Genomic DNA, 16,769 nt, shown 5'->3' with positions numbered 1-16,769 from the left:
AACAGGCCCTGCCACTCCCTAAATGTGTGATTTTGGTTATGCTGGTGTATTTGATTATGCTTACCCTCTCTGTGTGTTTCTTCACCAATTAAATAAGGAAAAACGGTATTTCTCACATAAGGTCACTCATCACTAATAGATGAGTGCTGGCAAATAGAACTCAATAAATATCTACTCAATAAATATCTATTATTCTGTTTACTTGAAGGCTTAAGAAAACGTCCACGGAAGAAGTCTTAATTGAGCAGTTTGTTTTCCCCCTGCATCTTAAGAGTTAGGAACGAGGAGACCTGTGTCTGAATAAAGGCTCCACCACTCACTATTTCCCCTTGTTTGACAGAACTGAACATCTGCTGGCACCAGGCACCACTTTAGGCATCGAGCGCTATTCTGGGAGTTTTCTATTCTTCAGATATGTCACCACTATCACAAAGCTGTCTCCTCCTCTGTAAACTAACATCTACCTGACCGATTTATAAGGTTATTTGAAGCTCAAATGAGGCAATATATGTGAAAGCACTTTCAAGATTTTGTGAAGCACCACTGGAGTGAAACTTTTTGGTTAAGATGTAAGTACTCTGGTGCAAGCTGTTGGGCATAAGTTGTAGGAATGTGGTTTAGGATGAGTATGTCTGGACCCTCTCAAAGCAAGTTCATTACCTATAGCTCCAGAAAGTGTTTAAAAAATTTTTAATGACACTATAGGCATGCTTCTTTATAACTACAATGTTGTTTATAAAATAGTTATATGCTTCATTATAAAACATTTCTCTTCTTGAACCCAACTCTATGAAGAATATTAACATAACCAATAGTTAGTGGGAGATTTTCCTTTACAAATTGCAGTTGCAAAGAAAATGTAGGGTGATATGTGTTTATGGTCCCAAATTAGCATTATAGTAACTAAGCCAATAATTAACAGTTTCATTAATTACTAAGCGCTTTACACACAATATTTCATTGAATATGAGGCAGGTACATTAGCCCCATTTTAAAGGATCAGAATCCAAGTTACTGCAAAATCCAAGCTCTTAACCACTATGCTACGTTACACAATAAAAATTCCAGAACAAAAGAAGCTATAACCATTGCTATCTTCACAAAATCACATACTTAAGAGAACCGGTAGATCAAAGGATTCCAGACAATGTTCTGAGCTTTGGTAATAAAAATGACTTTAAAAAAGTTATTATATAAGTGCTTATGATTCAGTTAACTTTAACTCTTTAAACTTTATGGGTTTCCCTCCACCGTGATTTTAAAAATAACACATTGCTCACTGAAAAGAAAAAAAAAATACAAACAGCAAAGTAGAATTAAAATAAAAACATCCATAATTCCATCATTCACAAGAACCACTGACATTTTCCCGCTGTATATATTCTTATGTAACTGTCAACTATAGAATTTAAGTAGATTTTGATGACTGTGGTTAAATGTGATGCCAAATGTAACTACTGTATTTGTAATTGGTAGACATAAATTATAGTAAACTTTGTGCGGGCAGAAAATTACTACATTATAGAGATATGTATTTTCAGTATCTTCCTAAATTTTCCAATTACAGAAAAACAAGCAAAGAGTAATTTATCTCAGTTGTATAAGCTCAAAAGTATATTGGCCATAAAAGAATCACAAATAATTCTTAATCTTTGTGTATGTACACACACACCTACATAAATATACACATACTAAATTTTTTTTTTTTCTGGCTGTGTTAGGATTTATAGCTTTCTGAAGGTTTGATAACACTATAAATATTATTAGAACAGTTAAGAAAAAAATTATTTTTCATAGTCATTGAATTTTGCTAGAGTTACACTTATGGGTGATTGAACTACAAAGTTTTCCCTTGTTAAATATTTGCTTAAGACAGAATGTTCAAGATAAGCTAAACTCTTTACAGGAATCATATCAAGAAATTCTACCATTTGTGAAATAATAAAGAGAAAAGGAAAAAAACAGTGACAAACTAGCAGAATAATTTAGGGCAAAGATTCAGGTATTATATAAAATGTATGTAATGCCACATTACTGGCATTTCAATTGAGGTGACTTACACTAAAATCTTGTTCTTTTTAAACTATCACTGGACATAATAATTTATGCAACAAGAAAAGCAAAAGATAAAAAATATGCAGAAGTCCTTACAAGATATGGATCGAGTTTCAAAAATAAACTTTCTAGTGCTTCTTCTTATGTGAGAGGTTTATCCTCGTCATAAACTCTAGGAACCTATTTATATTGCTTAAGTGTGATTTATTCAAAATCATATTAATCTATATAAATAATACTTTTAATGTCAAAAACAATGCAGACTGGCAGTGGGTAAGAATAAGAATGTTCAATAAAACTGTATTTTGAAAGTCAAGAAAAGTATAAGCTAAGGCTAACCTAAAACTGTCTAGACAAATGAAGGGGAATAGATTCTAAAAAATGCCTTTGCATTTTCACTGTACATGAACATGTGTAATAAACATTGTGTTTGTATATTATATTGAAAAATAAATTGTCAGATATTTCTAAATTAGCAAATTAAAATTGTATATACTTCTTAAGTGTGAAATGGTTTATGTCCTTAAACAGAAAATGATTGGGCCAAAATATTCTCATCCTGTCCATCTAGAAATGAGAAATATAGTAAGTCAAATGAGATTAAAAAATAACTAAGGCTGGCTGGCAGGGCACGGTGACTCACGCCTGTAATCCCAGCACTCTGGGAGATAGAGGCGGGCGGATCACCTGAGGCCAGGAATTTGGGACCAGCCTGACAAACATGGTGAAACCCTGTCTCTACTAAAAATACAAAAAAATTAGCTGGACATGGTGGCGTGTGCCTGTAATCCAAGCTACTTGGGAGGCTGAGGCAGGAGAATCTCTTGAACCCGGGATGCAGAGGTTGCAGCGAGCCTACATCGCGCCACTGCACTCCCAGCCTGGGCCACAGAGCCAGGCTACGTCTCAAAAATTAAGTAAAATAAAATAAAATAACTAGGGACTATTCTCCATAAAAGAGAGTATGTTATACACCCTTTTATTACAGAACATTTCATTTTTTTGATTGCTTGTGGAGAGAAAAGGTTTATGAGGTAATTACATACAATTTTAAACAGGATTCCTTTTAATTTTATATCTATATTTCTCTGTAAAAGTAGTTTCAGCAGATGATTGATAAAATCAATGTCATGATTTATATACATCCTTACTTCAGAGATTCAGCTAACCTTTGAATAAAACAAACTAGTACTACATTTCAAAAAAAAAAATTAAAAATAGATAATGATGCTTAAAAAAGATTACACTTCAAATTTAGCACTGTTTTTACAGGGAAGGGAAGCATATTATGCCATAATGTCTATAAATATTTATTGAATAAATAAACATGGTTTACCTGATGTGTTTAAAATCTTGTAAGCTGATTAAATCACAAACATGTTGAATAGGTCTTAAGAAAAACAAGATGAGGCTTTTAAGTAGTTATAAACTATGACAATAGAAAAAAACCTTTTCAGTATCTTTGTTAAGGGTTAAAAACCAAAAATTTAAAAATAGTATCATTAAATCACTGTTTCGGCCTTAATATTTTGAAGAGTAATATATTAGGATATACTGTATCTATTAACAGCATTAAAGCACCTCACACTGAAAATTTCGCTTTGAAGGCTTAAAAGTGATTTTTAAAAACATCACAATAAATGACCATAATTTAAATTCTGACTAGGGGAACAAAAAACCTCAAAACCTAAACCCAACAAATCTGCATTTAATGCTTACAAGTGAAATGTACATTTCCAAAACAAGATACATAACCATCAAATTTAGCTGTCAAAATAAATTATTTATCACAGACAATAAGTAATGTGTCCTGAAGTCCCTTTTTCCTTGAAAGTCGTAATACTTCTGGGATTATCTGGTAATACAGTCACTCAAAAACAGCTAAAGGAGTCGGTGCTTAGAGATTCTATGTCCAACTTTACCTGTACAGTTTTAAGGCATTCATAATGGTATGTTAAACAACGAATAATTTATAATAAAAATAGATAAAAACTCTCTTTTAAAAATATCTCAACTGAGAAAACCACAGAAGAGAATAAAGATCGTATTTACCACTGATGTACTCCTTAAGCTTCTATAGCGATGAAAAGACTTTTTTTTGGCTTACAACAGACTTTATGCCTTGAATACTTGGTGTTCTTATACAAATGTGGACCGGAGCTTAAGTTCCGCCTAAAGTTACTGTGAAATTTACACATTCAAGTGTGCTGATTGTTATTAATAAAGGTAGAAAAAGTTAGTTAAAATATCTGGTATTATTATTATCAGTATTCATTGCAAATTATCTTATAGTATTCTCTACTGTAGTGTGAACTTCAGTCTTATGCCAAATAGCAACACAGATTACAGTATCATAGTTCCAATGATGATCAATGACTCAGCTAGTATTAGCCAGAGCAAAGGAGTTTGTTTATAATAAAAAAAGTAAGTAAGAAGCATAGCTTTATTTTAATATCAGTTATTAGAACTGAGCAATGGGCATCTTGTTATTCAGAGGCAGAAATGAAGTTTTCTTTCCTTAAATTACAGAAACAGTCAGGATGGGGGACAGCAGGTGGTGGCAATGGGTTGCTAGCTAGCTGGCTGGCTAAAATACATACCTGAGCTCTACTGGAGCTATGCAACCTTGCTGTGTATCCGTTATTTGTAAAGGCTGACTGAACAAAATTGCCTTCATCATGCAAGCACTGCTGTCTGCACTACAGTAATAAAGAAACACGCTGACAGATACAATGGCTTCAAGTGATAAGCAATCATCAGGAATTTGTAGTGAAATTGTTGGTTGACTGGAAATGTTCTCTATATCTCCAGATGGCATCTGTCCTTGAAGCAGCCATTCATTGCCTAAAAATTAAAAAGGAAATTATTAAGACTGTTTAAGACAAGTAGAAAACTGGGACTATCTTATGAAGACTAGATAAACTCAATCAACAAATATTTATTAAAAATCTCTAACTGCCAGGCACTGTGGTCTGTGGGAAGGACATAAATATAAATAATATACACTGACCACTCATTAGAAGTTCCCAGTCTGATGATCATTATATCTAATTATTATAGTTCTTCCTTTGTTTGGATACGATAAATTACATATTTATTCCTGTTAAAATCAAGCTGAATGTAGAAAATATGGCTATAAAGCCTTAATCTCTAAAGTTAAAAACAAATCCTATTAAATTTTAGAAATAAACATATGACACATGATAAAATGGATCATTTTTACCAAATAGATAAAAGTCTTCGGGGATATAAAAACTACAAAATAAAATTTTATCTAGGGAATACAAATGTATGTGCAACTCTATAGTGACTTTCTGCTTAATAATGAATTATTAAATATCTAAAAATAATTTAAAAACACACACACTTATTTATTTAGAAACAGGTACCACTGCATATCTATTCTCTGTGGGCCTAAGTAATGCGAAAACCAAGGGATTTTGTATATCTCATTTTAACACGTAAAACTCTTCCTAGAAATAAACAGATTATCTATAACAAAAATAGAATAAACCACTAACAAATTTTAAGCCCTCAAGAATTAAAATCATCTTTAAATGTCTTTATTCATCTCGACCTTCTCTTAGAAGGAACACACGTGTCATAGTGGGGAAGCACAGACACATACAGACATTCAGCCTAAGAGGGTGGCAGCGTCAAGAGTCAGCATTTGGCAAATATATGAAATGCTTTCCCACCATGTAAATGGAGAACACTGAACATTTTCTAATCACTTATCAATTACTTGGGGCATCTGTACAAAAACTGGACCATCTACTGAGTGTGATGAAATGCTGTCTACTTTTTAGCTTTTCTGTCTCTTTCTTTTGTTCTCAGGATGAGTCAGCCAACTCAGGGTACCTGCCTTTATCAGTCCTCTTGATGTCTCTTTTAATTTATTGCTTTAGTTTACTGAAAAATCAAATTTGAGAAAAATATGTCAAATAAGAGTAAGGTGAAAGATAAGAACCTAGAGAGATAAGTACAAAACTTCCATGTTGAAGCTTTTAAAGAATTCTTTTTAAATTCTCTTTAAAATTCTTTGGTTTTCTTTGCTTATTCCTGGACTGGAGAGTATCTTTTATCTTACGCATGACTTTGCTAGAGAGATCAGTAGAGAACTTCTTGTATTTTATTTTTGTTTTATTTATTTATTTTGAGACGGAGTCTTGCTCTGTCACCCAGGCTGCAGTGCAGTGGCACGAGCTTGGCTCACTGCAAGCTCCACCTCCTGGGTTCACACCATTCTCCTGCTTAAGCCTCCTGAGTAGCTGGGACTACAGGCACCCACCACCACGCTCGGCTAATTTTTTGTTTTTTAGTAGAGATGGGTTTCATCTTGTTAGCCAAGATGGTCTCAATCTCCAGACCTCATGATCTGCCCAACTCTGTCTCCCAAAGTGCTGGGATTACAGGTGTGAGCCACCGTGCACAGCCAACTTCTTATATTTTAAATCAAAGAAAGTAATACTGAGCTATTTTAATGTCCAAATCTAGAAATAAAACAGAAAATGTTTCTTTAGATATTTTTCATATATATCACACACACAATTTGTGAAGTTATAATACACGTAGTGCTTTTATACTGCTTTTTTTGGGCTTAAAACTTGCATATATTCTAACTTCTTTAAGATTATACAGACCAAAATTTGGCTAAAAATAAGTGTTTCTAAAAAACAAGCCAGAAGAGAAAATGTCCTTTAAATATAAGTGTACAAATGTACTCTGTAATATTCAAAAACTTTAAATTATTAGGATTATTGCCTGAAAATTATCTGCTCCTATATAACAAAAATGGGGCCAATATCTTAGACAAATAATAAAGTCTCTATAAACTACTTTACTTGAATATTATCTGTATTTTATATACCAATGACTCAATATTAATTAGTGTGTCTGACAATGCAGACAAATGTTAATTTGTCAATATCCTATTTTAAAAATTAATATACTGCTCCCACAGTGACACCATTTAATACACTACTGTTACAGTGACTGCTCTTACAGTTACACTGAGAAAAATTAAATTAATGATCTCCAACTGATGTAGTACTTCCAGACTTAAACTGGCAGTCTAGGACTTGCTCCGAACCCACAGATAGCTATGGAGTGGCCAGGGTTTGAGTATTCTTCTGTCTACAAAGCAAGCTCCAAAGGTCCTACTACTACATGTTAGCCTTCTCCCTTGTGGGGAGTGACAAGCAGTGGTTTCCCTACAGACTCAATCACCCTAGAATCAGCCTCCCAAACACTAACCAGCAGTTCCTCCCAGGTAGTCTACCAAGATATCATTATCCTCTTGGTTTAGACACTAAGTTGATATTATAATTGCGGGTCAGTAGCTGCTGCCCTGAGAAAGTCGAAGGTAAGAAGGCATGAATTACCCAGGATTTGGGTAATATACAAAAGTGTGTGAGAGGGTATGAAGGACGAGGAGTTGGGAAGGAAATGGAAAATTGAGTGAGAAAGTGTGAAAGAGCGTGGGAGACCAGGACAGAGGAACATCATTAGAGACAAGTTGTAATTTAGAAGTTCTGAACCACTAAAATTTCACTTTAAAATTTTTGTCCACCAGGTTACAGATGTTGGAAAGCACTACTGCAAGGCAAGCAGTATACTGATTCCTTACCATAGACAAATGAAGTAAGGAGTTAGCTCACACTGTGATTCACAAATAGAAGAAAAGGAGGAATGCGTAACAGTGACTGAAAGGAAGAGTTACAAAAAAAGATGTTAAATAAGGAGGCTCCACTTTATTTTTCTATTTCAGACTTTTTAAGACTTTTTGGAACAAGAATAGAATGAAGAATAGGATCAGAATAAGTGATGAGGTATAGGAAAGCCCATATTCCAAGCAATCATGCTAACAACTGACTCGTAACTTTTGGTGAGTTACACTATTCTTTAATAAAAGGGAGGAAAGACTCTTGAAGACTAAAGCAAATGGCCAATGTGGGGTTGGATCTGGATTCGTTTGTTCACATCATCTCCTTCAAATCTTGCCCATACAGAGTAAAAATGTCTCCTAACAAATAAAAAATAACTAGATTAAACATCAAGAATGTACGATGTATTAGTATTTGCAAGCTTACACTCATACCTTCAGCTCTTAGAAACCAGCAACTGGGTACTCCTTCTGTTAGCTTTGATCCTGATGGGAGGTCCAATCTGAGTTTGAACTGAAGAGTCTGGCCAGCACACACAGTCACAGGGGAAAGCCTAATGCTTGGAGCAGATTTAGGTAGTTTGGGTAATGTCTTCTGTTTTTCTACCAGGAATGGGCCATCTACTACAGCATTTTCAGATCTGAAGATGGGGAGCTAGGAAGTAAGAAAATCTGTTATTAAAACATAAGAACTTTATATTAATTATAGAATGAGAAAGCATATTTTTAGACTTTAGTAGAATAATGAAGTTCTATGTCAATGAAACTAATTGCTATTCTAGTTTGAATTAGAATGTGTTAGTTAGAGGCGCTCAAGATTTTTGTAGACACAGAAGTAGTTTATCTTAGCAACAACAACAAAACCCAACACTTATGAATGAGACAGAATAAAAGTAACTGTCCACTATATATAGATGGCAGGAGATTAGCAAAAGTTTATAAATTTAAACACAGTAGATACACATTTTCTTATAATTTTCATTGTCAACTATAAGAAGATGTTACTCATCTTATATCAGAGATCTACGTGAAGAGAAATGACACTTACATTGCAACAGTAATCTGTGTTTTTTATTTTAAAAATATACCATGTAAATTACCAGACTTTCAGAAAAAAACTGCTGCATTTTTTTCAGGTACATATCATACAACAAGAATTAGTTTATAACAGATATTTCTCCTTGAAAATTCTATAAGAAACCATGTCCATATCTTTAAAAACTGACTATAACTCATTTAAATAAGTTTCTTCCACAATCTTATTTTCAATGTCTTGAGAAATGTGGCTTCTAAAGCTTTTGTTAGATGATTATTTGGTAATGGATTCATCACAGGGAAACAAAGGCTACACGCTGATCTAAAGGTCACTGAAAAAAACAAAAAGCTAAATAACCCAACCCACAGAGCAGGTGTATGTACTGTATGTCAGTATGTCTGTACACTTAAAAACAGATCTGAGTCCTCTCCTTTTTTTTTTCTTGAAGGTTCATTAGATTCCCTCCAATTTCCAGTATTTTTTTCAAACTCTCAGCACAGATGGAACTTTTATTTTAAGAATAGAAGGATATCCTTAAAGCAGTCCTGCTGGTCTCTTTGTCAAAGAACACAACAGAAGCATCCACTTACTACTCTCCTGGAGACAGCCTAACCAAAAATGCCTGTCAGTGCTGTGAGGATCTTAGTATCATTCTTAAAACCATATCCTTTAACTTATATTTTAAAATTACTTACCACAGATACCATTTTTGTTTCTAAATCCATTATTTTAATTTGATGATTATTGGTGTCTGCCACATACAATAATTGTCCATTCTCTCCAATACACAAGCCTCCTGGTTCATTAAAAGTTGACTCGGTAAAACTGGAACTGGTAACATTATTTGTGTCTCCAGTTCCTGCTAATGTTGTACAGTTTTTTGTTTTTGGATCCACAACTTTAATCTAAAAAACAAAGAACAAAAAAGATCAATCTCATTTTTGCAGTATTGCAGAATATAGTATCAAGCAAGCTAATTTCTGACTGCCATTAATATTCTCAAAAATCTCACAAAAGGAATAGTTATTTCCATATTTTCTTGAAAAGCCAAACATTCAAATTACAGTCTAAGGGGAGATATTCTATTCTAAGAACTAAAAACTACGTAAAATCCCTAGCTCCATCTTGTCTTCTGGAAGCAATCTTTGATGAAATCATTTCTGGAATTAAAAAAAAATTTTTTTAATTGAATTGTGTTTCTTCACAATGGGACACACTTTCACGACTGAACTGACTTTGTCTTCCTGAGCATCCAGCATTGCCTGAGGATTTGCTACCTTTGTTAAACTTAATGATTGCCAGTTATGTCTCAATTATATTAAATTTATGGTCTCACATCATGAAGTACTGTATGAATATTTATTATCCAGTGATTTTTTGTAAAAAGTAAAAGTGCAATAAAACTTAAAACAATTTAATAGACAAAAATGGAAATGCTGCTGAAAACAAAATTATTTACTAACAGGCATTGTAACTATGCAACAGCTCAAAAACGTTCATTTGTTAGTTGACATATTAATTTCCCTGCTACTTGCCTTCTCTTGATATACTGAATATGTTACTAAGCAGCTTTGATGGGTTACAATTCACAACTATTGGCTATTGCCACTGGAACTGGTTCAGTGCTTTCCCTAGTTCAGAATACCATCACAACCTCTTGGCAAAGCAAGGACCAAGAAAAGAGCAGAACAGGCTGGGTTATAGTTGTCAAATACTGTTACTCCTTTCTATATTTTAGAGTGGCAGTTGTAGGAGGCTCACAGATCTTTCAGCATTTTAAACGCCACACACAAAAAGCAAGATATTATATAATTCTGTCACGACTCACCTTGTGATTGTAGGAGTCTGCCACATAAAGTAAATTCCTTTTTTTGTCCCATGTTACTCCAAGGGGGTGCTGAAGCTTTGCATTGATTCCTACTCCATCAACATCACCAAAAGCAAATAAATTCTTCAATTTTTTTAAAAAGAAAAGAAACAGCAGTTATTATAACTTGTACAGTGTTTTGCTAGGATATGAAGTGAAAATTCAAATAGCTATAAATGGTATTTAAGTTAAAAGGGAAAATGCTGATTTTCATATAAATAGGGTTGGATACTTCATTCAGATTAGAAAAAAATGACAGTATTTTGAACCTGTGTTAATCTGTGGTGCTTAGTAGTTTTACTCACAATACTACATCTGGTTAGGAATAGGTCAAATCCACTAGTCTGGTGCTGTTTCCACCCCACTGCCCAACATCTAATTTACATTTTTTTTCTTTTCTCCAATAATCAATGCTTCATCCTTTCTTTCTCCCGGAAACCTTAACATTTATACATAATAGAGTCAGTTCACTTTTCTTAGATGCAGTGTTCCTCATGTTGCTTTATAGTCACATTTCCTTTGGTTTGACTTTCATTTTGATTCGCAGATAGGCCAAGGATGATCTCTTTTAAATCTTATTAATTTTCTATAATTCACAAAATTGACAGCTTGCTCAGTGTCTGACCGCACTGTGCAAGAGTGACTGTCCTTACCTTGGGGTCTCTTTCTCCTCCTACGAGGTGCTTCACTGCTCCATCTTTCAGAGAAATGGTTCTCACTGTACTGCTCTCACTATCTGCTACAAACAAGCAGCTCCAGGGATCTTCAGAGGCCAAGGAAAGGCCTGAAGGTTGGGCAAAACCTGCCTTGTGAGGATAGGCGTTGTTTCGATTCTCTTCATTTCCACTTCCAGCAAACCTAAGGCAGGTTCCTTTTGTTAACTCACTGAAAAAGACAAGTTCATAGGTGGAGTTAACATGTGGTATATTGTGTGCAATTTAGTTCTTAAATAAATGAATGTAAATAATCAAATCAATAGTGATAAGCCTCGTAGAAAATAAACTAGTGATCTTGGCCTACTTAAATTGTTCAAGTCAGCTTTCACTGTCATTTTTCCAACCATTAACTTATTTACTCACTGTGTAGGGAACTTCTTACTTTACTTTGACATACACAAAACTGAAATCACTTTCAAATGTTAAACAAGTGATCCCTGATAGAATTATAAGATAAAAATAATGATCAGATTATTGATGAGATAGGTTGGTTTTACTACCTTAAATTCTTAACTTCTTAGTTTCATGCAATATGAGGTTCTTGAAAGGGAACTAAAAAGACTATCTAGCTCTTGATAGTTTAAAGCTTCAATTTGCATTAAAAATGTTTTGTGATCTTGTATATAAATAGAGACTAGCAAAAGGAATTAAAGAATAGTTTTTGAAAGATAGCCAGGTCAGACATTACTATTATATGAAAAATGATATAATTATACATAATTATCTTACAATTGCATGGGATAATTACGTACAATTATATCAATTGTACAAATCAATTTCTTATATACATTAGGGAAATTTCTATTTAAAGAACTATTGCAATGATTCCTTTTGTAATGCAGAGAAAGTTTTAGACCCTGGTTTTTAAGTTTATGCCAGAGAGATTGTAAGGAAGACATGGTAGTGTGTTGTGTTGAGGGAAGAGAAGCAGTTGACTCAGGACACAAAATGAGAGTCTGTGTAAATCATTTCTGAATATGCAAAAGCCTGAATTCACCATCACTTACTGGCTGATATGTTCCTGTAATAAGTTAGGTAAGGAGCAGGGGACAGAGGCAAAGGGATTTAGCATGCACAAAATATGGCCACTTATTCAAGAAATGTATAAACATAGCAAGTACCATGTATGTAATAACTAATATGCTAAACAAATTAATTGAAAGGAGTCTACAAGGAGTCTTAATACTTTAAAAAAGAGTTTTCTTAATTAAATAAAAAAAAGAGTAGGGAGAAACAATAACTCTTAAAATGCTAAAGGTCATTACTACTTGAAGATCGGTAGTAAAGATAATACATCCTTAAAACTAAAATACAGGTCAGTGTAGTCCTAGTGCCAATTTCCTATTATGAAGGAGAATGACAACTCTACTTATGAGGAAATTTAGGCAGCTCTGGACCATCTATCTCTAAAACAGTCATCACCCAGAAGAGCATATTCTGGCAACTTCTGTTACTTCTGTTTGCTGTTTACAATTATGCCTCATGTAAAATCTTATTGGTAATCTCACTGTTCAGGCTACTATCATCTCCTGCCTCAATAACAGAAATAGGCTCCTCAGTGGTATCTCTTATCTCTGCCTCTAGTCTTGTTCCACTCTGAGTGCTGCTAGTGTTCTTTCAAAAACACAAATCTAATCATGTCACTTCCCAGCTTAAACCTTTTTAGAAAGGCTTGTAGAATATCCAAATCCCTTAAAAGTACTCACAAGGCATGGTGTGATCTGGCTTCTACTGACATCCTTAGTGCCAATTCTTGCCTGGAAAACTTCCCACTCTCCCTAACTCCTACTACTCTATCAGGTCTCTGTTTAGTTGCCTCTTCCAAGAAGCCCTCCTTGACAACCAAATCTTACTGATGTTGCGTCTTCCGCTTACTTATATAAGGAACAATTTCAATTTTTTTTTTTTTTAAAACAGAGTCTCGCTCTGTCGCCCTGGCTGGAGTGCAGTGGCACAATCTCCGCTCACTGCAACCTTCCGCCTCCTGGGTTCAAGCGATTCTCCTGCCACAGCCTCCTGAGTAGCTGGGATTACAGGCGCGCACCACCACGCCCAGCTAACTTTTTGTATTTTTAGTAGAGACGGGGTTTCACCATGTTGGTCAATCTGGTCTCGAACTACTGACCTTGTGATCTGCCCGCCTCGGCCTCCCAAAGTGCTGGGATTACAGGCGTGACCCACCGCGCCTGGCCGAACAATTTCAATTTGCAGTGATTCCTTTTGCACACACTAATTTTTAATTGTTTGCTGATCTGATTCTTCCTCTGTAAGTTCGCTGATGACAGCAACCACATCTTTTCATTTTATCCTTAACATAGTGAGCATATTATTTCATCCCTATTGCCTAGCATATAGTATGTTTCACAAATATTTACTAAACGATTAAATGTCGTAACACATTATATAAATGTGTCCAAAGCAACACGCACAAACATAACACACTATTTGGAATATCTGCTATTTTGAATGATCTATATAAATCATGCTTTCTATTAATGGTAACTTGAGATGACCATCTTCCATGGCTATTTGACAGCCCTTCTGGTTAATGGCTTTTACTCATTTATTCTCAAACCCTTACTGAGCTCCTCTTAGGTACCAGATACTGTGCTAGGTACAAGGGACACAAAAATGAATGGGAGAGGATTCTTTCCTTTAAGAGACAGTTTAGTAGGAGGAAATGGCTAAAAATAGGAACAGTCAAAAGAGAGAAGAGAAAGAGGAAGGGGCAGCGGGTTGGGGCAGGAAAACTTAGTGCAGTGATGTAACTACATACCAGGTACGGTGAGGTCACAGAGAAGAGTATGGCCCGTTCTGCCTGGGGTAGTGGGGGAAGAGGAAAGGCTCTAAGGAAAAAATATGAGAAACTTGGTAGACACGACCCTTTCATCCTTATATCCTTGTGACAGCAAAGCCACCTATGTTTACTGTACATGTTAGGCACCACGCCAAGCTCTCCACATGTATTATTAATCCTCAAAGCAAGCCTATGAGGTAATATCAAGAAGGAAACTGAAGCTTCGGAAGTTCAAGTGGCTCTCCTAAACTCACACAGATAATAAATGGCAGAGCCAGGATTCAATCTCAGGCCTGACTACAAAAACTGAGTTATTAAGCACTCTGCTATGTGGTATTCAACTATTTGAATGAATGATTAGAAATAGTTCAACTATGTCTTAAAAGATAAGGGCCCACTGAATATTCTTAGTTCTCTTCCTAGATATTAAGGCGAATGATTCTTTGCAGGTTCCCTGAAGTGAAGTGTGGCCCTAAGACTTACTCTGGCTGATAAAATGAGAGTAGAAGTGATGTGTGTCAGAGTAGAAATTTTAAGAGTCAGTGAGTAACTTACCACCTCTTTCTCTCTCCCTGTGCCAGGATGACTGGCAAAGCTCCCCACAGCTCCAGGCTGTTTCATCAGCCTGGGCAACAGAGTAGTGGTCCCAGTGAACCCATGCGAACGAGCAAGAAACACACCTTGCTTTAAGCCACTGAGAATATGCATTGTGTGCTATGGCAGTATAACCTAGCACATCCTGACTGGTACAGTGAGGATGGTGATTTTGAAAAAAGAAACTCTATGAACACCAAAGTAGTACAGTCTACTCAAAGAGAGAGGCTGTCACTTACTTTTTCTTTGGCAGTTTGCCAGAGTCCAGTAGGAGTGCCCATATCTGATGAGTCCCTGCCATGGCTATCCACAAAATGTCACCTCTTTGGACCTCTGAACCTTTATAAGAATAAATCATTATTATTATATACATATCTGGTTTATACAAACACTCCAATGGTTTTAAAATGTTAAATTTATGGAGGATAACAATATGTTTATGAATCATCTGATAAATAAAAATATTTCCAATGTTTCAAGTTATCTTTAAAAATTTTGTTTTCTTGTGAAAGGTTTACTTTTTTAGACTTGTAATTTTACCCACAACAATTTCACAGGAATCCAAAGTATTCTCACTAGGAACACGTCCTCTGCATCTCTGCATCTGAACTCTGCCTCAGCAGTTTGTTAATTTTACAGTGAGCATTAACAACATTTTTAAACATTTGATTTCTTATTTTACATGACACAAACTATTAGAAGTGACACTGGCACACATATATTCTGGGGACTGTCTCTGCTTAATCACCTTAAAACTACATCAAAAGCTTTCCACAATTAATTTTTAGTATACCACAGTGTTTCAGTTATTCTAGAGCCACAACCTGGGACTACTAAAATGAACAGGAAACATAAGCTAATAAAATATTCCGTTATTTTAGATATACTGACATTCAAATAAAAGGCTCAAAGCATGTGATGCACTCAGAGTAATGCTTAGAGGCAACATCACTCAAATGTTAGCCATGATCATTTAGTGAATCTGGACCTTAATTTTACAGTATTTGTACTAGGAAAATATAAATACTTTTACAAACTGAACAGCCCTTCAATAGACACCATAGAGGGTAAAAAGTATAATACAACCTCTTCCGCTTAAGAAGTTCGTTAATTTTACAGTATTAACAATGCATGTATTACCAACAGATGATATTTGGTACCTAAGAAAGCATTCAGTTTAAAATTACTTATTTCTGTTAAACCTACCATAAATCTAAGATAATAAATCTTTTAGTATTAAACAATGAAAATGAATGAGTTTTATGTTCATGCATAGTCACTGGTATTATCAACTATGGAAATGACCAAGCAAAACAAAAACTTTTAGGAGGTAATAGGAATAAAAACATGGAAAGCCCACGAAAATGAACACTCTTACTCATTCTAACTTAATTTGGAATGTTTTCCACTCACAATATTTCAAAGCCTTTACTGGTTCAAATATTGCTTTTTTCTTTTTTTTGAGACAGAGTCTCACTCTGTCCCCCAGGCTGGAGTGCAGTGGCACGATCTCGGCTCACTGCAAGCTCCGCCTCCTGGGTTTATGCCATTTTCCTGCCTCAGCCTCCAGAGTAGCTGGGACTACAGGCGCCCGACACCACGCCTGGCTAATTTTTTGTATTTTTAGTAGAGATGGAGTTTCACCACGTTAGTCAGATGGTCTCAATCTCCTGACCTCGTGATCTGCCCTCCTCGGCCCCACAAAGTGCTGGGATTACAGGCGTGAGCCAACGTGCCTGGCTGGTTCAAATATTTTTAAAATGCTACATGAAAAAATGTAAATGATTATGTTTTCAAGTCCTCTACCCAGTTCTCTCATTTCTCTGAATGAAATGTAATTACTCTTGTGGCAATGTGACAGACCACTAAAAGAAGAGGGCTCCTGAAAGCATTCCTTCACCAATTCCTTAGCTTTGGAACCAGGTGGGTCTGGATTTGAATTGTAGTAGCTACATCACTTTCTAATGTGTGTGCCTCAATTTCCTCATCTGTAAATTGAGCACACCATCACTCTCTACATAAGACTCCTGGAAGGAATA

General features: G+C 35.2%; 1 protein-coding gene across 1 annotated transcript in view; it reads right to left on the bottom strand.

Annotated features, from left to right (window-relative positions):
- Nucleotides 1-667: 667 nt before the first annotated feature.
- Nucleotides 668-16,769, bottom strand: part of NHLRC2 (NHL repeat containing 2) — a 56,645-nt gene continuing 40,543 nt past the window's right edge. Inside the window, exons 6-11 of the mRNA XM_025396820.1 lie at nucleotides 14,970-15,069; nucleotides 11,277-11,508; nucleotides 10,585-10,707; nucleotides 9,452-9,661; nucleotides 8,156-8,375; nucleotides 668-4,899 (exon numbers count right to left, since the gene is read on the bottom strand). Of these exons, the coding sequence (XP_025252605.1) occupies nucleotides 4,643-4,899; nucleotides 8,156-8,375; nucleotides 9,452-9,661; nucleotides 10,585-10,707; nucleotides 11,277-11,508; nucleotides 14,970-15,069 (1,142 nt within the window). The 3' untranslated portion in view covers nucleotides 668-4,642. The remainder of the gene's footprint in view (nucleotides 4,900-8,155; nucleotides 8,376-9,451; nucleotides 9,662-10,584; nucleotides 10,708-11,276; nucleotides 11,509-14,969; nucleotides 15,070-16,769) is intronic.

This window comes from Theropithecus gelada, chromosome 9, assembly GCF_003255815.1.
Source record: "Theropithecus gelada isolate Dixy chromosome 9, Tgel_1.0, whole genome shotgun sequence".
NCBI classification, from domain to species: Eukaryota; Metazoa; Chordata; class Mammalia; order Primates; family Cercopithecidae; genus Theropithecus; species Theropithecus gelada.
The sequence above is the reverse complement of the archived record's forward strand: the minus strand, read 5'-3'. Positions and strand labels throughout refer to the sequence as shown.